Genomic DNA, 21,225 nt, shown 5'->3' with positions numbered 1-21,225 from the left:
AGCTTGTAAGAAATGTTTTTATTAATCTGTTTACCTTCTGCCTCAGTGTAACCAGCACTCATCTCAGAGCTGCAGGAGATCTGAGGTTTAAAGACTCACCTTAATCTCTAACATTAAATCTTGGGCACAAGTGTCAGCTGCTGTAGCTCAGTGACAAACGACTGTCCTCAGCCTTGGTGCACTTAAGCCAGGCAAAGCCCAGGAACCACACTGCCCAGCCATAGTTTGGGGGATTGTCTGAATTCTGGAGCAGGGATATGAGCTCCCCAATATCTCCTGGTATGATAGGCTGGGTCAGGAAAAGCTGTGAATCCTTACAGCTCACCCAGAGCACCCAGCTCTGCTTGCAGTCACTCATGGTTTCTCTTCTGGTTTGTGCTAAAGAACCGCTGCAGGAAAAAGCTATTATGAGGAACACAGAACGTGTCTTGGAAATGGATGAGGACGAGTATGACATCCTCCCTGAGGAGAAAAACCCAGAAGTGGATAAAATAATACTGGAAATGAAGAGTATACAGCCAGAGGGGTGAGTAAGCCTTCCATGGGTTACTGCTCAGGGTCCCTAGAGGGTCTCCCTGCTCCAAGGACTCTGAGCTCAGAGGTGTTGGATAGCAAAGGTCAGAAGCAACACAAGGATGGCCACTCTTAGCTCCCTGTCTACTAAGAGAGAAAGGACCTTCTTCTGTTGAGACAGAACATCATCTTCTCTATTTTAGTGGTGAGCCCTCCCAGCTTAGATGCTGCCTGCAGGGAGCTGGGCTCTGGGCTTGCCTTGGCACTGCCTGTAGAAGTCTCTTCAAATCCACTATGCTGATTCGTGCCTTCTTCATCATCTCCCTTCTTCCCCAAAACAGCGGGATTGTGCTATGGGCAGGTGTGGGGCACAGACAAACCCTTGGTTTGGGTCCTGGTCCTGGCACAGATGAAGTCCTTGCAATGCTGAGTTGCCAGGGTTCTCCTTATGGTGGGACACCACCCATAAAAGCTCATGTCCTTTAGGCTCCCCTTCAGCTGCAGCAGTAGGCAAGCACAGGAGAAGTTCTGCTCCAGCCAGGCAGCCCAGCTCAGGACACATAGGCAAAGTGTGGAGCTGGGAGGGGAGGCTGCTTAAAGCAAGCCTGTGCATCAGGACTTCTTTCAGCCCAGGCTGAAGTTGGTTTCATGGGGAGGAGATGGATGAGGCTGCTTCAAATCGTTTCCATGGCAGATAGCACTAGTTTGGCTCAGTCACAGCTGGGTTCCAGCAGGAAATCAGGCTGACAAGAGCCTGTCTTGCAGGAGAGGAGTTCCTGCAGCCTTTGCTTTCTGACTGATAGGATTATTCTCATTAAGGAGCAGGCTATGCCCAGGGAGAAGAGGGCTGAATGAGCAGAGGAAGAATTGTAGGAGGGATAAGCAGATGTTAGCAATCTGTGTTCTGCTTTAAACTGGGAAATCAAGAGACCAAGAGCATTTTCAGGCATCAGCGCAGAGTTGGTGGATCAGGCTTTGGCAGTGGGCTGGGGGTGTCTGGCTGTGCCTTAAGAGGGAGGTTGCAGTCAAGACTTTACAATGGCAAGGCTTAGGTTTGGCTGGTCCTGGAGGTCCCCTTCCACCATTGCGCTCACTTGGGATGTTCCCAACCTCTGTGGGTTGAGGAAGATTCATGGAAATGGTCTCATGGTTCTGCCTGGCCTCAGGGTCAAGGAATGAAGTGCGGGGCCAGCCAGGACTAGCGAGCCCAAGTTTCCGGTGGTGACTTGACACTGCGGTGGAGTCCACAGCTAGCTCAGGGGCAACGCGGTGCCATGAATGGGGAACAGCCTCCCCCTGAAATGAGGAGAGCTGAACCTTAGAGTCGCCTGCTCTACAGCTCGAATGGTTGTCAGCATCAGGGAGCAGACAAAAGAGGAGAGGGAGGCTTTTGGTGTGTAATTCTGAGGAAGACTTATTCCTTGAAGGGAACAGGGACCAAAGAGCCCTAACACTGGTGTGCTCGGGATTTTGTACAGCACTAGGACCGGGGGTGGGTACAATTTCTGAACCAATAGGGAATCTGGGAGGGAGGAGTGAAAGGAGTGGGGAGTGAAAGGAGGGGAATATAATTCAGGGAACAATGGGAATAAAGGGATGCAGAGGGTAGGTCACATGGACCAATGGGGTGTCCTACATTAGGGAAATTCCAGAGGGGCAGAACTGGCAGGGGAAAGGTTTACAGGAGACTAACAGGGAAGGGTCTAAAAAAGGGGCAGAGTTTACAGGGATGAATAGGGAAGGCACTAGAATACAGGGTGGGGATTACGGTGATTGAAGGGTAAAAAGGGGAGGTATATAACTTGGGAACCGTCTAACTTGGGGAAAAGTAAAATACAGGGATGAACCGGAACAGACCATTGATATTAACTCATCTAACAAGCTATGAAATAAAAACACACCACAACAGTGACTCTCAGCAATGTTTTCTACTTTGTTTGCTGAAGGGAGCTGAAGGAGCTGGCCCAAAAGCTTGAAGAGGAGGCAAAACCTTTAGAGGAGGAAGAGAGGCAGAAGGAGGAAGAGAAGCAGAAGAAGGAAAAGAAGGGTGTCTCCGTGGGGAAGCAGCCTGCAAAACCAGAGAAGAAGGAAACCAAAGCCCCAGAGAAGGGAGAAACTAAAGCCCCAAAGAAGGGGGAAACGAAAGCCCCAGAGGAAGGGAGAACTGAAATCCCAGAGGACCCAGCTGAGATGGAGAAGAACTTGATCTTGAGGTTTCAGATCTATGAGTCATCACAGCAGAACGTCGCAGAGGTTTTCTCCTACTGGGACAGGGTTCGGGGTACCGTGCAGTTACCTGTGATCCAAAAGGGACACAAGTCCCAGCCTTCAGGTGAAAACAAAGGTCTAAATAAGACCAGTAAGCCTCAGGAGAAGGTGAAGAAGCCTGAACATGAACATGGAGGCCAAAGGAGTCTTCAGTCATCTCAGCTGGGGACGCAAAGTGAAGCTGCAGAAGGGGCAGTCAGAGACGAGCATGTCGGGGTGCCATGCCTGGACATCCAGGTCTCAGATCCGAAGGCCATGATCGGGGAGATCCTGTGGGATGGGAAGCTGCCAACGGAAGACCAGGTAGAACCCTGCAAGGCTCAGATCTTGAGCTTGCCGTGGTCGTGGGCCCTGGAGCATTGTGTCCCCCCAGGTGATAATGGCTCAGAGCATTGTCCTGGCCCCTGATGATGTTCCACAATGACTCTGTAGCAACTGTGTGGATGGGGAGGTTATCACCATCCCTCAGCTGGACAGGAAGTGGGAGTGCTTTGTGTACAAGTATCCCATCTGTTCAGAGCTTCCCAGCCTGGAAATCATTATAAACAGTTCCAGGACAGGGCAGCTCATAGTCATTGTTTTCTTCAGCTGAGTCACTTGGGAGAGGTTTCTCTCCCGGTCCTGCTTGTAGCTCTTGCCTCTGCTCTGGAGCCTGCTCACCCCACTGGGCATAACAAAACACTTATACTTCATAAAGGTCAAAAACCCCATTGCCAAAAGCTCAGTGCCTTTAAAGAAGGAGTTGTGAGGATGAAGGTGACAGAAGTACAAGCAGCATTTTCTCTTCTGTTTTAGATGCTGAAACATCTGGGACTGCATCCCAACAGCCCTCCCCTTCCCCCTGCTGCTGTGCTCTCCACAGTCGAGTACCCAGAGGAGTGGCTGGGCCCTGCAGAGCGTGTGGAGCCCTTCACCATTGTGGCACCGAGAGGTGCTGCTGTGGAAGACAATCTGGTGGGTGCTCCAGTGGTGCCGGCACCGAAGGTGCCAGGGCAGGGACCAGGCTAGATGGGGACAAGGGGCACAGGTTGGATGGAAAGAGAGCATTGTGGAGAGGTAGTGAAGATGTGATGGGGCCTCGTGTCTGCAGGTCTCCTTTCTGTCAGGGATGGGACAAAAGAGGCAGCTCTGCTGGAGACAGAGCAGTTCTGTAAGACAAGAGGTAAAAAATCACTTACAACCATGAACTTCCTTTGAGGAGAGGGTGTGAGTGAGAAGGAGTGTCCTAGGCAAAACAAGCACCAATAAGGAAGACCAAGTCCATGGGCAGGTGGACTTATTTATTTATTCTCTCTTCCATTGGTGAAGAAACCCCCATTTTGCTTTCCAGGATGGGGATGTCTCAGGGCTCACCTCTCCCTCCCTTTTCTCTCTCCCCTTAGGCCAAGGCCTCTGATGTGAAGGGCAGTTCTGCTGAGGGCCAACCAAAGACAGGCAAAGCAGCCAGCAGAGACAGCTCTGCAAAGGAGAAGCAGATCTCCACACAGAGAACAGAAAGTCCCCAGGATTCCTCTGCAGCAATATCCAGAAGTACACTGGAAAGTGCCTCAGTCCCCACAGAATTCCTCAGGTGAGCCACACAGGAGGAGGTGATGTCTCTGCTTCTTTGGTCCTCTTGCCAAACAAGGTCCATCGTCCCCAGCTCCACAGCGACCCGGTGCCAGTGCCTCCATGGGATGGCGAGTGCACCCTCCTTGCTTCGTTTGCTCCTCAGCAATGTCTGAAGCCTCCTCTTTAATTGCCAGGCTGAAACGGTACCGGTGGATAGTGCCTGCCCACGGTGAGGTGGACCTGAAGGTCCACTTCTCTGCCAAAAAGCCAAGGATGTTTGAGCAGACACTGAGGTTTGAGCTCGTGCAGTCGAAGCGCCAGTACGAGCTGCCCTGCAGTGGCACCGGCCTGTACCCCAGCATCAGCCTGAACCCACGGTAAGGCTGGCCCCTGGCAGCCTCCCACACCACAGCTGCTCCTGAACCACAGCCAGGGCTGCCCCTTGGGGCTTCTGGCCTGGGCAGATCGTGCTGCCTGAGGTCGCCCAGCACCTCCTCCTGTGCTGGGAGCTGGGAAGGCAGATGGTACCTCAGCCACCAGGAAGGGTTATGGCTTTCTGACTACATTTCCTACTCAGAGCATCTCATAGCTCCTCCTTCCCCACTTTCTCTGCCCAGGGTGGTGTTTCCACAGTGGAGGGAGACCATGGAGGAAGATGAAATCATCTTCAAGGAATATGTTGAGAGCACAAAGCAATTCCACTTTGGACCACTGCTGTGTGGGAAATCAAGAGAATGGTATGTGCTCCCTGCTGGGCCTTGTACTTTTCTGGACATGCCTGGAGAGACAGGCTGTCCTGGTGGCACCATCCAGGGCAGTCCCGGGCAGAGTCCTGGGAGACACATGGGTTTGAAGGACCACAGATGTGAACTTGAACAGATAAGAGGCAAATGAGCCTTGGAGGAGCTGCTCTCCCTGCCCAGTGGGTGCCTTGGTGGCTGCCTTGGTGGCCAGAGCCGCATGCTGCTGCCAGTCCAAAGGTGATTCAGGGGCACCTTCTGTCCCCCTCCACATCTCAGCTTCACCCCTTAGGAAATTAACTTGGTGATTTTTGAAGTGCTTTGAGCTCTGCAGGTAGCCTGATCTAGCAATTATTCTGTAGATGGTTTTGTAAACCTTTCATTAATCTGTAATTATTAATAAGATTTTATGGTTGACCTGCCAATGGGTGTTGGGGTGCGGGGGTCTGTTGTTGTCGGGCCTCACTCCCTGATTGGGATGGCCCGGAAAGGTAGAAAAGTCTCTCCTCCAACCCAAGCTTCCAAAGAAAGGCTCAGTAGTCTTCAGTCGTCCGGTCTCAAGGTAGTTTATTGTATGTTATCTAAAAGATTTCTCCCTGAGCTGCTGCGGTCCGTTCAGCAGTCAGGCAAAGGCACACTCCGACACCCAGGGGGCTGGTGCCCTCTTTTATATCATATATTACGTATTAGATGTTTACAGTTTTCCCCCAATGCCCATCACCTATATTGAACGGTGACTTTCTACTCTAAACCAATCTGTGAGTGCCAACATCACCAAGAACATGGAGGTTAGGAAGGAGAAAGAAAGAGGACAGGGCACACCCAAATTCCTCCATCTTAGAACTTCTGACCCCCATGTACAAAACTCAGACCCCTCTGTACAAGGCCTAAAATCCCCCTGTACAGCACTCAAAATTTCTTCCTCTCACTTTGTGACTACTTCTACTATAATATCTAAACTTTTGTGATTTCTTGTTCTACCTTAAAAGTTGGTAAATTGTTCCATGGATCAGGTTCAAAGCCACAGGGGTCTGTGGCTGCATTCCAGGGTCTCAAATGCTTTTGACCTGGGCCCGGAACATCCAAGAGTGTCCAAGGGACATTCTGGGTTCTGACATTGGAGGGAACGTACAGCAGGAATTACATTTTCCTGTAATGACATTGCATCCTCACTGCTGGATAAAGTCTGCCTAAACATATTGCCATTGAAGCTATTGTGTATTTCTACTTTTACTGTCACTCGTTTTTATAATAATATTTAAGTTCTTGTCTCTATAGGAGCTCTGGAGGGCTAGGTCTATTTTGACAACCCAAGGAAATGAAATCAAAATAATTTAAAAAAACAGACAATCATTAGCCAGATTGATGGATGGTCTGGGATTTCTGTTTGCCTCTTTTACCCTTTCACTCCAAAGTCATTTCCACACCTGAGAGAAGAGTCATTTGTTATCTTTTTGCTATCCTTTTGGGAATTGTTGCTTTATATTTCTTTCTCAGACTTTGAGCTAACCCATGAAGTTCAAAGCAGTTTCATGACTTTTATGAAAAAGATTAGCTAACCTCTTTTTCCAAAAGCCTTTCTTTATACCCTGCAGGGAAGGCATCCCAAGAAAGAAGGGGAAAGAACCCATGTGCCTGGTGTGCTGTTATTTTTCTAGGCACCTTTGAATTTATGTTGTATTAAAAACTCTCAAAGTGGCCTGAGCATCATCAGGCTTCTGGGCTGGAGGCACCAAGTCCAGGGGAAGGCATCAGAGTAAGGCAAGAATGAGCACACGCCCATGCCCCTGACTGGGATCCATTTCCCTCACTTGTTTGTTAGAGCAGGGTCTTGCAGCACCACTTCCTCGGGTGCACACGGTGCTCTCCTTGATGTGTGGCAAAGGCAACAGTCTGCTCTGCAGCCTTTTCCGTTTTTGTGGACAGGTACGAGGCCCAGAACTGTCCCAGCAACTCAGAGAATATAACCATCCTCAACAACTCCCCTGTGGACGCAGAGGTCCAGTTCTCCTTTGAGAATGCTGGGGAAGCAGAGACGTTCCTTTTGGACCCTCCCAGCATGGCACTGAAACCAAAGGAGAAGCAGGTAGGAGAAGGGCAGGCAGAGCAGTGGCCTGGGGCCATAGAAGTACCCAGAGGCTGCTCCCCCTCCTCTCACACAGAGCTCTTTTGATTTCTTTCTGTGTGGCTGGGCCCAGGAGCTGACCATTTGGGCATACCCCACTTCCCCTGGCTTCCTGGAAGACAGACTCATCTGCAGCATTGGGAAGAACCCAGACCCAGTGGTCTTCAGCCTGTGCTGCCGCGGGGTGCACATGAAGCTGGACGTCAGCCCCCTGGAGCTGTCTTTTGACAAGCTGCTTCTGCACAGGTCAGTCATCCCACAAGCACTCCAAAACTTGTGACAAAGAGAAAATGTTTGACTCTGGTTTCCAGGGCACGGATGGAGCTGCTCCAAGGTGCATTCAGTGGCGAGGCTGGTGTGAGCATCCAGCAGCTGATGCCAAGTGCCTTCCTGTCTCTGCAGGACTGACAGCAGGACCTTGGTCCTGAGAAACAACACCCTGCTGCCCATGGCCTGGCAGCTCAGTGGGCTGGATGACCTTGTTGAGGACTTCTCCTTGTCACAAGATAACGGCACCATCGATCCCCGCTCAGAGTTTGAAGTGACAGTGCATTTCGAGGCCGGGCAGATTGGCAGCATTAAGAAGAGCCTCCGACTAGAGGTGAGAGGGGCTGTGCCCTGCCTAGCAGAGCAGGGCACAGTGAGCAGCCGTGTGCTCCTAGGGACAGGGTCAGGAAGAGCTGCACCTGACAGACACAAGGGTGCTTCTGCCTCTACACAGCGTTTGCCAAAACGTGCAGTGCATCCACATCCCCCCAGATAACCAGACGCTGCATCCTGAGCCTGTACCACAACCACCTTGTCCCTGTGAATGGTTGAAGGTTGTTGTGTGGTTGTACAGACTGCAGTGTGATCTCTACATTCCTCCTGGACTTTGTCTGAAGCTCTTGCACAGTGCAACAAACTCTCCCTGTGGGATTTTGTTCCCCATGGTTTATGGGCTGCATTTCAGAGAGGGTGCTAGGTGATTGGAGAGGGTTGTCAATGCCACCTGCTCTGAGACATCTCACACTTCTTGTGGTTGTTCTTACATCCCTGTGCCTCTCAAGGATGCTTCAGCAGCAACATTCCCTGCTGTGAGAGTGCAGAGTTGGGTTGATAGGGTTTTTTACTGCAGCAGAATCCCACTGGGGCAGCCCATGAGATGAACAGGTTAGCAAAGCTTGGGAGTCCTCCAACGCTTGTGAAGCCGGGGAGGCCATAGGGGAAGCAGCCAGCAGAGACAAGGACTTACAGGCTGTCTACCAAAAGAATAATCTGACCAGTCTTTGTTTCTTGCTGCCTCAGGTTTCAGATACAGAAAACATCCTGGGGATTGTTCAAACTGAAAACATCGAAATCTCTGCAGAGGTCTATGACATTTCTCTGAGCCTCGATATGCCTGAAGGTCAGTGGATACTTCCCAAACAAAGCAGTCCAGGTGCACTGCATTACCTTGGGAGGTGGGCAACCAAAGCACTTGGGATGGGATGGGATGTCAGTGCACTGACAGCCTTAAGTCTCTCCCCTCTGAACTTTGAAGTGTGCAGCTCCATGTGCAGATTGGATTTGGGGGCTTTGAAACAACAGTGACGTGAACAGGCAGTTGGCAACCCCCACAGGCTCAGCACAGCGTATAAAGTAATTGGATTTATGCTTGGAAGTGAGGAAATGGGAGCCGAGCTCATTAGCTGCTGAGCCTGCAGATATTTTGAGTGGGAAGAGAAAGGGCAGACAAGTAGCTGGAAAACACTTCCAAGAATGGAAACTTGCTGAAAAGGGTTTTGTGCCGAGACCTCCATGTAGCTTGTGACCTGGTGTATTCTGCAGCAGCTCACAAATGCCACAAAAACTGTGTTTGACCTTGGTCTGTGGGTTTTCTGCAGGTCCAGATGGAAGCTTGGAATTTGGAACCATTCATGTCCTGGATAATGTGAAGAAGGTCCTGAGTCTGAAGAACAAAGGGGTATACAACATTGAGTACAGGTGAGTCCAGCTGCCTGGTAGTGAGCATTTCCTCAGGTTCCCAGGCCTGTGTTCTCCCTCTGTCAATGGCTAGAACCTGTTTCCATGCTGGCTACCTCATGGTAAATACAAAACCTGGGCTCTCTAATCTCAATTATTCTACCAGAGAATCTAGCCCCAAACCAGCAGTTTTTCACAGCTCAGCTGGAGCCCAAAGGAGAGCCCCAGAAATTTCAGCCACTGAAATGCTGAGATTCATTGCCTTTCTTTGATGGTCACCTCCTTTCTCTTTCTGAGACTCTGTAAAGGAGTGAATGAAAAATTTGGGTCTCAAGGTTTCTTGCAGTAACCTCGTGATTGTCTGCACTCTCTGTCAAGATCCAGGATTCCCTGAGCAGAGATGGACTCTCCCTTTTCTTTTTTTCTGGTCCTATGCAAAGTCCTGGCTGTGCTGGTGGCACCTATACTTTTAACTGCAGAGATCTCCATTCCTTCCCTTTCTCCCCAGTTTCATGCTGAAGGGTGCAGGTCCCAGGATGCAAAACGTGGCATCCTACTTCACTGTTGAGCCTCAGTCAGGCATGCTGACTGCCTCCCAGCCTGATGTGAATATTGAGATGCTCTTCCACCCCACAAGTGAAATCCTCCTCAAGAACAAGCCCATCCTGTACTGCCAGGTGAGCTGCCTGGGCCAGGCTGCGTTATCACACGGTGTTCTGGGAGCATATACAGGATAGGTGTCTAACGGAAGGAGAGCTTTAACTGGAGAATCCTCTCTCCTACGTACACAAACAAAGGCTTTCAAAACCATTTGGGAGGCTTCCTAAGTGCAGCTGAGAATCTGACTCTGGAGGAGGTCCTTAAACAGGGAGGGGTAAACAGATGGAGGCTGGGGGCTGGGGTAGAGGCTGGCCTCTTTGCTTTGTTTACCACCCTTCCTGTGGACACAGGTGATAGATGCCAGCTCAGGTGAAGGAGGCCAGGCTGTTGCCAACATCCCAGTGAAGGTGTCAGCAAAAGCTGAGTACAGCAAGTACAGCATTGAGCCTGCCTCACCCACCGACTTTGGTAGCATGATCAAGGGCACCAAGAAGACCCGGACTCTTGTGCTGAAGAACAAAGGCATGGTCAACTTCAAATTCCACATCCGCCAAGCACCCGAGGATGCATTTGCCTTGGAAAGCAAAAGGTAGGAGAAGCCCTGCACCACCCTTCCTGTCTGAGGAGGCACCACCCCACAGCTGGTATATGGCAGGCAGCCAAAGCTATCATCCATTGGCATCCCTGGCTTGGGGAAAGGGAGCAAAAAAATGTCTCGGCATCCCCATGTGTAGTGCAAAGCTGGTGATAAAGCTGCTCTGTCCAGCAATGGGAGCTGCAGGCTGCTCTCTGGGAGCCATCAGGAGCAGGAAGGCTTTCCTCTGTGAGGAGGAAGGCCAGCTTTGGCCTCAGAGAAAGGCAGGGGAGCTCAGCGTGACAGATATCTTTGCTTTCTCCCCTCAGTTCAAAGCAAGGGGAATCTGCTCCATTGGCTACAAAACTCTCAACAGGAAGGAAATCGAGCTCTTCAACACAGGTGAGTGACTCCTGCTCCCCAGCAGGGCTGCTGCAGGGGATGTGAGAAGATGCTGCTGTGCCCAGGCTGGGGGCTCATTGCCACAGGGTGGGACGTGGTCTGCAGGATGGAGTCCAGTATCTGTTCCGTCCCACTGAGAGTCCTGTACCCTGGCTCTGACCTGGAGCTGTAGGGTCAACAGAGGTCCTGTGCTTGGTAGCTGCGAGCCAGCATAGGTCTGTGAACACCTCAGAAGCAAAAACATTCCCCACTGAACTCCCAGTCCACAGAGTTCAGACAACATTGCTTTTTCTTTTTCCCGGTCCCCTACCTCTTTCCTATCATTTCTCACAGCTATTTCTGTTCTCCTGTAATACCTCTGGAGGCTGAAGGATCACAGCTACCACCTTCATTCTTTACACTCAAACTCCTTTCTCTCTGCCACTTGGGACAGGCTTGCAGCTCCTCTTGGCTTGTGGCTCTCAGCCTGGGGCTGCCTTTGGGCCGTGGAGTCATCCTTCCCTGCCCTGGGACGGGGTGCTTGGGCCCAGCTGGAGGCCAAGGCAGGACATACTCCTTGCTGGGGTGCTCAAGGCACAGCTATTAGCCATCAGCCTCTCCTGGAACTTCTTCTGCAGGGTCACCTCAATCTTGGCATGTTCACGGTTTCCCCCTGCTCCGGCTCCATTGGTCCGTGGGGCCAGCAGATGATCAAAGTGGAATGCCTCGCAGGGCAGGAGGGGACATGTGAGGAGCAGCTCTACATTGACATCACGGGCAGAGACCCCAAGGACAATCCCCTCGGCATTCCCTTTACCCTGATTGCCGAGTCCTGCCTCCCAGGTACCTACTGCCCACAGTTCCCTTGGTCACACCTGCTGCTGATCAGCACCTAAACTTGCTGCTTGGATAGAGAGGCATGCTAGCCCTGGTGTCCCACCTTAAAATCCTCAGAGGTTCCAGCCCTCTTCAGGTCCACCAGTGGACTCATCCCTCCCAGGCTGAGAGGGATGCATGGAAGGATAAAAGGAAAGCAATGCTCTCTAAGGCTGAGGTTGACTGAGCTCCATCCTCACAGCCAGCTCCCCCACCCAAGGCTGGGTTTAGCAGTCACCCAGGCAGAAAGGGCTTATCAAGCCTTCTGAGAGGCCAGCAGGGTCCAGACAAATTCATCAGGGAGGCTTCTCCATGCTCATCCCTCTGGTCTGTCCACAGCACTTGTTGAAGATGTCACGTTAATCTTCAAGGAGTACCTGATCTGCAGCAGCACCGACCTCAGCCACAAGCTGCAGTCGGTGAAAGGCACCGGCCTGTTCGTCAGAGATGAGAACAGATTCATCTTCAACAAGGTTCTGGTTGGGCAAGAGGCTGAAGCTCATTTCAGGATCTACAATGCAAGCCATCTGCCATGTGACGTGGTCTTCTCCATCAAACCCCTGCCTGGAGAGGTAAGAACAGGAGGCCAAGGTGATGGTTGCCCTCTAAAGGCTGTGTGAGAGCCTGCTTTGTTCTCCAGATGCATTGCTTCCTGTGGCCCAGACTAGGCTAGCTCAGTGCAGGTCGAACTGCAGGAGAGAGCAGCAGAGCCAGGGAACAGTTGTGTGGAATTCTGCATGTCTCGGGCAAGGTTTTGGCTCACACCTCTGGGTCTTCGGTGGGAGAAGTGAATCCTTCAGAACCTCTCTTGGAAGCACACTCGGAGAGGGGCTGTTATGAATTGACATGTCAGGGCTCAAAGCAGAGCATTTCCTCAGGCTCCCTGGCTTTTCCTTCTCCTTGAAGGCCAGTTCTAGGTTATTGCAGGGTCTTCCATGCAGTGCCCACCTCCCATATAGGCTAGGGCAGCTGCCAACACTCAAAACACACAATGCTTTAGCATCTCCTGGGAGGGAGAGAGCCTGCCCAGGGAAGCAGGAAGGAAGACACAGTGTCTGGGGCTGTTCTCAGTAATGCATTTATGTATAAAACTGTGTCATGTTGAAAGGTGTTTTCTCCTAACACTGCTCTCTGGGTTCCCCCAAGGAAAAGAGCCCTATCAACAACATTTTCAAGTTGGATCCAGTCAAGGCGTCCGTTCCTGGCTCATCCTGTGCTGTTGCGAGGGTGACCTTCACCCCACCAGACGAGCAGAACTACAACTGCACTTTCAATGCTTCCCTTGACATCCCAAATGGGTAACTGACCCTGTGAAATAATGGGGGAGGCCTCACTGATAGCTGCCTCTCCACTGGGAAGGCACAGACCTCTTGTTAGCTCTAATGCTTTCAGTAGCCTTAGGCAGAGTACTTGGCATGAGATGATCTGGGAGTAACTCTTAGATAGAGCAGAAAAATGAGGCTGATGGTTTATTCTGTATGAGAAACTATGAAGACAGGGAAATACTAGGTAGCCAGTTGGAAGTTACTGAGATGTGCTGCAGCTGAGCTGGGCGTTTCCAAGGACAAAGGCTTAGATGAAGCAGTTTCTGTGCCAGCAAGTCAGCAGGCACATTTTCCTCTTTGTTTCTGTAAAATTAAGTGATCCTTTGTGATTCCCTGGCATTCATTGAGCTGTTTTATGTCAGTGATTGGAGCTGGTATGAAAGAGGAGCCTAGTTCCTCTGCCCTGGGACCTGTGTACTGGGGCTTTGACTTGCCCTTCATCAACACTTTAGTGGCTGAATTGGAACAAGAGAAGTCTAATTGCTAATAAGCAATTGCTTTTTTACTGTTCTTGGAAATGATCTTTACTGATGGTGACGATGATTTATTTTTGCCTTCTTGCTTTTGTACTGGTTTCATGCTGTACTTTTGCTTGTTGCATAAGTCTCTCCTGGCTGCAGCCAAGAGATTTGCCATATCTCATCTGGTGCCTCACTATTTACCTGCTGTACTGCATGATTCAATTAAGTGAAATTATTTTTAACGGTTATTGTGGAAGGCTCTGGCTCTTTGGAGCAGATTCCTCTTGTGAATGGCCCTGAGCGGATTGGGAAGAGGCTGGTGGGGGGGCTGTGTTGTGGGGTACAGGAGCACCAGGCAGGGAAAACACTGTGGGTGGCCCTTGCTGCTTCACTTGCCCAGTGAGAAATGGGTTAGTGCCAGCTGAGATTGTTTCTGTGCCTCTCCTGCAGCTCTGCGGAAATTAAACCCAAAATCCTGACCTTCACCATCAGCGGGAAGGGGCACGAGCCGCAGCTGACAGTCGTGTGCCCGAGTGCTCGCAGCAAGAGGGGAAACGCCGTGCTGCGCTTCAAGAGGCTCCGGCTGGGGGATTCAGAGACGCTGCCCCTGGTCGTCCGTAACAATGGCATCATACCTGTCAAGGTGAGGAGGACCTGCTCAAGGAATGGTCTGGTTTGGGAACAAGTGCTTGTGGCACAGGGGAAGGGTCCCAAAAAACATGACAGAGCTGGGAAGAGGTGTCAGAAATTCTTTTTAAGCGAGTAACTGACATCTGTTCTCCAAGAAGGGAGTTCTTGGAAATTTTCCATCCAGTCTTTCTTCTTTAAGTTGAACACAAGAAAGGTGGTGGAGTATTTTCCCCCGTCTCTCAGGTCTCCTTCTGTTCTCATGGACATGTGTGATTTCCCAGTTCCACTAGATTGTATTTGATCCCCGTTTCCTACATTTTAAGTAGACTTAGATGTGGTTTCGTTCATGTGGTTACATTCTGCTCATTACTTTCTGTCCTGTTTGCTTGTGTATCAGTTCTATCCAGATGCCTCTGAACACCCTTTTTTCCAGGCTGGTTTGATTTAACTTCTGTGCTAAGTGCTGCTTGTAGTGGAAGAGGTGCTGGGTTCCCATGTGGGACCAGCAGCACTGCGGTGTCAGTTCCTGTGCCATCCTGTACTCACCAGTATCGTTGTGCTCTGGGTTCCCTTTTCTCAGTTTATGTTACACCTGGAGGATGAGCATGGAGCGTTCTTCTTGAAAGGCAGGACCTCCACACAGAGGATATTCCACACTGGAGATGTGGAAGAGGAGGACTCCATTGGAAACGGTAAATTCATTAACCATGAAGTGTGATCATGCACAGAGGGAAAATGTGGGCCCTGCTCTTGGCTTCTCTGAGCAGCAGCCAGATGTTAGGCACAGTTTCTTTTCTTGGGCTCTCTGTCTCCCAAGCTTTTCTTGGGGACTTTTTGCAGGGTCTCCTCCGAGCAAGCTGTAGGAAGTTCTGTTCTTCTAGACATGGTGGGTTGAGTTGTGGGCGACTGTCACTACCTCAGTGGACCCTCTGAGGTATTTGCTGCATGTGGGAAGGTACCAGCCTGAACAGACACAGCCCTTAAGCACACAGCCAGCCAGCAGAAACCAAAAGCACTCTTTGGCTCAGCTTTGCATATGGCTGGAGCTGGCTGGAAGCAGATGGAATGAGGGCTGGGCATCAGCCTGAGGTTAAGCTGCTTAAGTGGTGCTGTGTCTGGAGGTGGCAGTCTTGTGAACATAGGAAGAAGGTCTGGAGCCACTGGGGGTAGAACCTGTGCTTAGAAGGCAGCGGGTTTCAACCTCTTATTCCTCATCTATCCTATGGAAATATTTCCTCTGTGCAGCTGTATCACTTAACTCTGATTTCCATTGCTGTGCAGAGAGCAAGCCCACAAAGAAGTCTTTCTTCTTTCTGCGTCACGGGCAATCAACAAAGTTTGATGTCATTTTCAAACCCACCCTGGCTCAACGTCTGGAAGGGAAGATTTGTCTGTTAGTGGGGGACATCTGCATGACCCTAATAGAGCTGGTTGGTGAAGGCCACAAGGATGAATTCACCCTCAGTGGATTAGAGGAAGACACCCAGGAGAGGAATGCTAAGAGCAGTCTGAAGAAAGACATCATTGACGGTAAGAGAGGAGAGGCTGCCAAGGTGTAGCAAGGAAGAGGAAAATGTCTGATCATGTGTGTCCTCCCTCTAGCCAGGCCTGGGCTGTCACCCACGGGACTTGGTGGCCTGTGGGGGTGGCAGCCATGCATGCAGAGCAGTGTGTGCTGTGCTGCATGTCACTGGCTTAGGGATGTGTCAGGGTGTTTTCCTGGAAGTGGTGGGATGGGGAACTGCCTGGGGAACTCCCTCCAGAGGGAGGAAGGCTTGGAGCAAGGAAGCTTTGAACATGTAGGTGTCTGTGCACGTGAGGGGAGCAGGTGGAGCTCCCTGAATGCTGAGATCTCTTGCTCTCCTCCTTAACAGCTGTCAGAGTGAATCACATCCAGTTTGGGCACTGTCATATCGGGAAGCCCTGCCGCAGGACCTTCACCATCACCAACCACACCCGTACAAAGGTCATGCGCTTTGAGTGGGAGGCAGACGCCCCATTCCAGTTCTCCCCCAAGGTGAGCGTGGACTGCTCTGCCTTTTCCCGTGTCTCAAGCCCTGCCCTGGTGTTCCCGGGAGCTGACAGGGAACCCTCACATACCAGTGATAGCCCGTTGCAGTGCCACGTAGGAAATGCAGCCCCTGGCTTGGCTGGGCCAAGGTTGCCAGCCTTGCAGAAAAGGCTTCATGTTATGGGAGGTGGCACCTTCTGTTCATACTTCTGTCTATCAAACTTCACATAAATCCACTCTGAGGTGCAGATTCCTGGCACAGCTGCTCACCACATCAATCCCTTTTGCTGACAGTCTTGGCCTTGGCAGCGCTTCCAGTTTGGTCTTGACTCCCTGATTCTCCCTAGGTGGGACACCTCCATCCTGGCTGTGCCAAGAACATCACAGTGATCTTGAAATCAGATGACTCAGCCACCTTCAGGGGGCACCTTGTGAAATGTAAAGTGACCAGGATCAACTTTGAGCTGCCACGAAAGAAGGTTCCTGACTGGGATGACCAAATGTGCATTGTCACGTGGAAGGATACCACCAGGAAAGACCCGGCAGCCAGGTGGCCTAAAAAAGAGAAGGTAAGAAGCAAAATGGCAAAAAAAAAGCCAATCCAGCTTTTACAAAAAGAACCACCAGAACACCATCACTGCTGGCTGAGCAGCTCCTGCTTCCTGTGGACACTGGACAGCTGTGAGGTTCACCAGCAGTGCATTCCAGGGGAGAGGTGGATGCACAGTGACCAGATACACTCACACAAGAGAGGGGGAAGCCTTTTGACAAGAGACCTTTAGCCACGCACAAACCATCAGTCTGTGCCACAAGCACAAGTGTTGCAGCCCATGTTGAATGGGGGGCAATGTTTTATTATTTTATCCCATTTTATGGTGTTAGGAATCTCTTCACCTCATTTGGTGCCTTTTCACCAACAAGGAGTTAAGTCTGCTGCACTCTGTCTCTTCTTTTCTGCTTTGATCAGTGGGTAGAAACAACTACTGTAGCAGAGCAGTCCCAATTTTGTCATCTTTCCAGGGAAGTAAAAGTGAATGGTCCTTTCTAGTCCCTCTATGAGGCTGATCTTGGAGGCCAGAAGATTCCCTTCTCAGCCTGACCTTCTGGGCTCTGCTCAGTGATTCCTCCCTTCTCTGTTTGCAGGTGGTCAAGATAGCCCCAGAACCGGCTCACACTGTGATGGAGGAGAGCAGCCAGGAGGTCGAGGTGTACCTCAGTGCCGTTGTTACCTACGCCCAGTTCGAGCTGAACACGACCATGGTTCAGTTCGGTGATACCTCGCCCTTCCAGACAAGGACAGCCATGTGAGTGCTGGAGGCCAAGCAGGGCCCTGCGAGCGGGAGCTGGCTTTGCCCAGGGCTGGCCCAGTGCCTGCTTCCCAGAACTCTCCCCCAGCCCAAAGCGACACAGGCCCTTTTACGTGCACGCAAAGCCAAGCGGGAGATGGTGGGCAGGAGAGGCTCAATGCTGCCATACCTTTCTGCTGAGAACAGCCATGGGTTTGCTTTCACTGCATGTCACCTGTCCTCATCTGCTCAAGAATGTGTCTGCAGTCAAACCAAGACCTAAAGTCCAGAGTAAGCCCCTTAGCTTTGATGTCCTGGGCACCATGTTGGCCCCTTCCTCTTAAACTGCCGGACTTTGAAATACTTTCTTGGGCCACCCAGGACAGCAGTCTGAGCATGGCAGAGTTGCCTGGGGAAGAAGATGCTCCTCAGCAGAAAGTGGTACCAGGAGTCCATCAGACAATGTTACTGTACTATTTGTTTATATTTATTGGATATTTTTTGTTATTCCTCCTTCTTGCTTTTCAGTTTCAGACTATGCAACACGGGGAAGGTAGCCCTGGAATACTCCTGGGAGAAAGCTGCAGACAGTGAAGCAGTGAAGGAGTCATCCTCAACGGCTCTGACAAGTAAGGGCATTTCACTTGGTAGCTGAGGGCCTGGGGAGAAGACTCTGCCACTTCACTCCAAAATATGAATTGCTTTTTCATCCTTGTCCACACATCCACTTTCATCAGCATCTTCCCAGCTGCAGCTGGAGAGTTTTCTCCTTGTCCCCATCTGCCTTTCAGCCCCTTCTGTTCTTGCTCTGCCACTTCTGCTCTGCAAAGGACTGAGCCAGGCTCTGGGGAGAGCCATGTGCTGGGTCAGGACTGGGAAGGGGGACGTCATGTCATCCCTTTGAGAAGTCTGAGACTGGGAAAAACAATGGTGTAACAAGTGAGCTGACCTGTAGCCACTGTCTGTGTGCAGTTCCCCACTCCAGGGCAAATGCAAAGTCACTGTCTAAAACCAACTCTCCTGTGCTTTGATGCAGGAGTGTGTGCTGCAGGCAGAGACTCTGCTCCCAGACGCTCTATTTCCTGCTAAAAGTACTTGGCCAGGGATGCTCCAAGTGCATCCTAGCTCTCTTCCACCTACCTGCACAGGAGGCAGAGTTGCTGGGAACACAGGATTTTGTCATTGAAAGGTGTCCTCTTCCTCTCTGCAGGTCAGTTCCTCTCTGCTGCTGTAAGGCGTTGCATAAAGCTGCTGCATCGTTTTGGGTGGCAGAAGAAGCATCCTTTTGAAACTCATCCTTCTGAGCTGCGGCAGCTGCAGCAGCTTGCCAAGCAGCAGCAGGATTCCAAGCAGCAGCTGCAGCAGCCTGAGCAGCAGGACTGTTCCAAGAACCTATTCTATTCAAAGCATGTCGGTTCCTCCCTGGAAATCTTCGCAGATGTCATCCATGACCTGCCACTATTCTCCATCAACCCCTACCACGGCATCCTTGCTCCTGGCCAGAAGCAGACCTTTCACGTGCAGTTCTCCCCAAAGTGCGCGGGGATGTTTCAGACCACCATACTGTGCAGGTGGGAAATGTCTACACACTTGCCAACTCATGCTTCTGATGGGTATCACTGGGTGATCACAGGGTGGGACTGGGTGGAAGGGACCACAGTAGGTCATCTGGCCCTACTTCCCTGCTCAAGCGGGGTCATCCCAGAGCACATGGCACAGGGTTGTGTCCAGAGGGCTCTGGAATAATTTCAGTGAGGGACACTCCACACCCTCTCTGGGCAAGCTGTCACCTACACAGGAAAGTTCTTCCTCAGGTTCAGGTGGCATTTCCTGTTCAGGTTCTGCCCATTGCCTCTCATCCTATTGCTGGGCATCACCAAGCACAGCCTGCTTCATCCCCTAACACCCTCCCATCAGTCCTTCTGACTGGGATGGGGAGGTGGGCCTGCAGACAGGCAGCCCCAGAGACGGCAGAAACACCCACAGGAGCACAGAAAGATCATCACCTGGCCTTGGTAGGGAGACACTGGGAAAAGACACTGTATGAAGCATCAGTCTCCTGGAGGGTTGCAAAATCTGGAACGAGAGGTCTGGGGACCAGCCAGTCCCTAGCTCTGCTTCCTTTTGGAACAAGCAAGGCCTGCTTCTCTACATGGAACCCCGTGTGCTGTCGTTGGTCCCCAGGCACTTAACTGGTCATGTTCCTGTCCTTGTACCTCTGCAGCCTCTGTGCAGCGAGTGCAGTTATTTAATTTGCTGCTTGCTGCTTGCACAGAGGGAGGATGCAACACTGCGTGCTCTGCAAGGAGAGAAAAAAGCAGCTGGCTGGGAATGTTCGTCTGGTTAATACCAGTTCCTTTCTTCCTAGGATTCCTAACCTGAATCCGGCTCAGAAGATGGGGCAGGTGATTTTGAAAGGCAGAGCCTTGGAGCAGAAGAGTCTTCGTGAACCATTACAGCAGACAGGGAAAGGCCAGGGACCCAAGAAGGAGGTGCTCTGAAAACCAACACCCGAGAGAGAGCATTTGTGTCAGCTGGAGCATCTGGCAGGAGCTGGCAACATCGTACCTTCTGCTGCTGATGGTCTCCCACCCTACACCAGAGACCTCTGCAGCTACCCTGCCAAGCTCCAGTGAACACCTCTAGCTCATCTTTTAATTACCTACATTAATTACCTACTTGTTCATTAGATTGATAGTTAATTGACAGTTAATTAATAATTGTCAATTATTTGTTAATTGTTGATAAACAATCATTAATAAATCCCTACGTGTCAGCTTGTCTTGGTTTGAAAGACAGGTGTTTGCAGGACCTCTCTGGAATGGAGAATGTCACCCCCTTCCCTCCAAATTACTGTAACTTCAAAATTAAGGGGCTTTCAGGCAAAGATATGGGAAAAGGAGTAACAGTTCTTTGCCACTATGTACAACAAGGCAAACAAACAACAACACTGGCAGCAACAACAAACAGAACCAGTTACCCGACCACAGCCTTCCCTCAGCTGCAGGCCCTTCCCCTTCAGTGTAGTTCTGGTCACAGCCAGGCAGGGAAGGGAGGCAAATAATGAATAAAGCAATTGCTAGAGAAATTTTAATTAAGCTACACCAAGGAGTACACTGGAGAGCTCAAGCACTGTGTGATCAATTCTGAAGAATTTACTGCTGTGAGGGAGTCTACACAGCAGCCAAATAGTGACTGAACAATGTTTGAGTTTCTAAAAGATAAATAAGAAAGTGATGAGAAAATACCCTAGTGAGGGAAGAGCCCTAGTCCTTAGACCCTTTCAAAATATGCAAATAGATTAAACTGAGTTCCCCAAAATACAGAGATGGAAATATCTTCTTGGAACAGTTGATCACCTCACCCACTGGGCAGAAGCCTTTCTTACCTCAACTGCAACTACCTCCAAAGTGGCTAAGATGCTATTAGAACAAATCATTCCCAGATATGGGACAATTGAAAGAATGGACTCAGATAAGGGAACACACTTTACTTCAAAAAATTTACATTCTATGTGTTGTATAGAATAAATTGGAAATTTCATACCCTGTGGCACCCTCAAAGCTCTGGATGTGTGGAGAGAATGAATGCTATCCTGAAGAACCATACTGCCAAATCCATGACTGAAAGCAGATTAGCATTATTACGGATCAGAACTGTTCCAAGAAAGTACATAGGAGTTTCTCCCTATGAAATGCTACTTGGGTTACCTTATCTGGGAAGTGAGGAGGGGTTGCCTGTTGTGGTGTTCACATACCCTCTGAACAGAGAGAGACTTAGCTTTCTCAGGATTTCTCCTGCAAGAAGCTGTGAGAGAAGGAGAGAAAAGAGCATCAAAACAATTCTTATCTCATTTACTGCTCCCGTGTTTGTGCCCATGTGGAATGTGGTATGGAGATTGTTTACCCAAGGTCATTGCTTAATTGGACACTGGTGATGG

At 50.6% G+C, this 21,225-nt stretch overlaps 1 protein-coding gene across 1 annotated transcript in view; it reads left to right on the top strand.

The window, feature by feature from the left end:
* Positions 1-19,956, top strand: part of LOC137467914 (hydrocephalus-inducing protein homolog) — a 71,016-nt gene extending 51,060 nt beyond the window's left edge. Inside the window, exons 38-63 of the mRNA XM_068179332.1 lie at positions 385-526; positions 2,460-3,084; positions 3,577-3,735; positions 4,164-4,351; positions 4,527-4,709; positions 4,950-5,069; positions 6,999-7,158; positions 7,271-7,443; positions 7,600-7,798; positions 8,485-8,584; positions 9,063-9,162; positions 9,650-9,818; positions 10,092-10,330; positions 10,645-10,717; positions 11,335-11,539; positions 11,912-12,144; positions 12,719-12,870; positions 13,809-14,001; positions 14,569-14,700; positions 15,131-15,518; positions 15,863-16,005; positions 16,347-16,568; positions 17,143-17,303; positions 17,814-17,914; positions 18,496-18,856; positions 19,654-19,956. Coding sequence (XP_068035433.1) covers positions 385-526; positions 2,460-3,084; positions 3,577-3,735; positions 4,164-4,351; positions 4,527-4,709; positions 4,950-5,069; positions 6,999-7,158; positions 7,271-7,443; positions 7,600-7,798; positions 8,485-8,584; positions 9,063-9,162; positions 9,650-9,818; positions 10,092-10,330; positions 10,645-10,717; positions 11,335-11,539; positions 11,912-12,144; positions 12,719-12,870; positions 13,809-14,001; positions 14,569-14,700; positions 15,131-15,518; positions 15,863-16,005; positions 16,347-16,568; positions 17,143-17,303; positions 17,814-17,914; positions 18,496-18,856; positions 19,654-19,786 — 5,054 coding nt within the window. The 3' untranslated portion in view covers positions 19,787-19,956. The remainder of the gene's footprint in view (positions 1-384; positions 527-2,459; positions 3,085-3,576; positions 3,736-4,163; positions 4,352-4,526; positions 4,710-4,949; positions 5,070-6,998; positions 7,159-7,270; positions 7,444-7,599; positions 7,799-8,484; positions 8,585-9,062; positions 9,163-9,649; positions 9,819-10,091; positions 10,331-10,644; positions 10,718-11,334; positions 11,540-11,911; positions 12,145-12,718; positions 12,871-13,808; positions 14,002-14,568; positions 14,701-15,130; positions 15,519-15,862; positions 16,006-16,346; positions 16,569-17,142; positions 17,304-17,813; positions 17,915-18,495; positions 18,857-19,653) is intronic.
* Positions 19,957-21,225: the final 1,269 nt, after the last annotated feature.

The sequence above is a fragment of the Anomalospiza imberbis genome, unplaced genomic scaffold, assembly GCF_031753505.1.
Source record: "Anomalospiza imberbis isolate Cuckoo-Finch-1a 21T00152 unplaced genomic scaffold, ASM3175350v1 scaffold_87, whole genome shotgun sequence".
Classification (NCBI taxonomy): Eukaryota; Metazoa; Chordata; class Aves; order Passeriformes; family Viduidae; genus Anomalospiza; species Anomalospiza imberbis.
The sequence above is the reverse complement of the archived record's forward strand: the minus strand, read 5'-3'. Positions and strand labels throughout refer to the sequence as shown.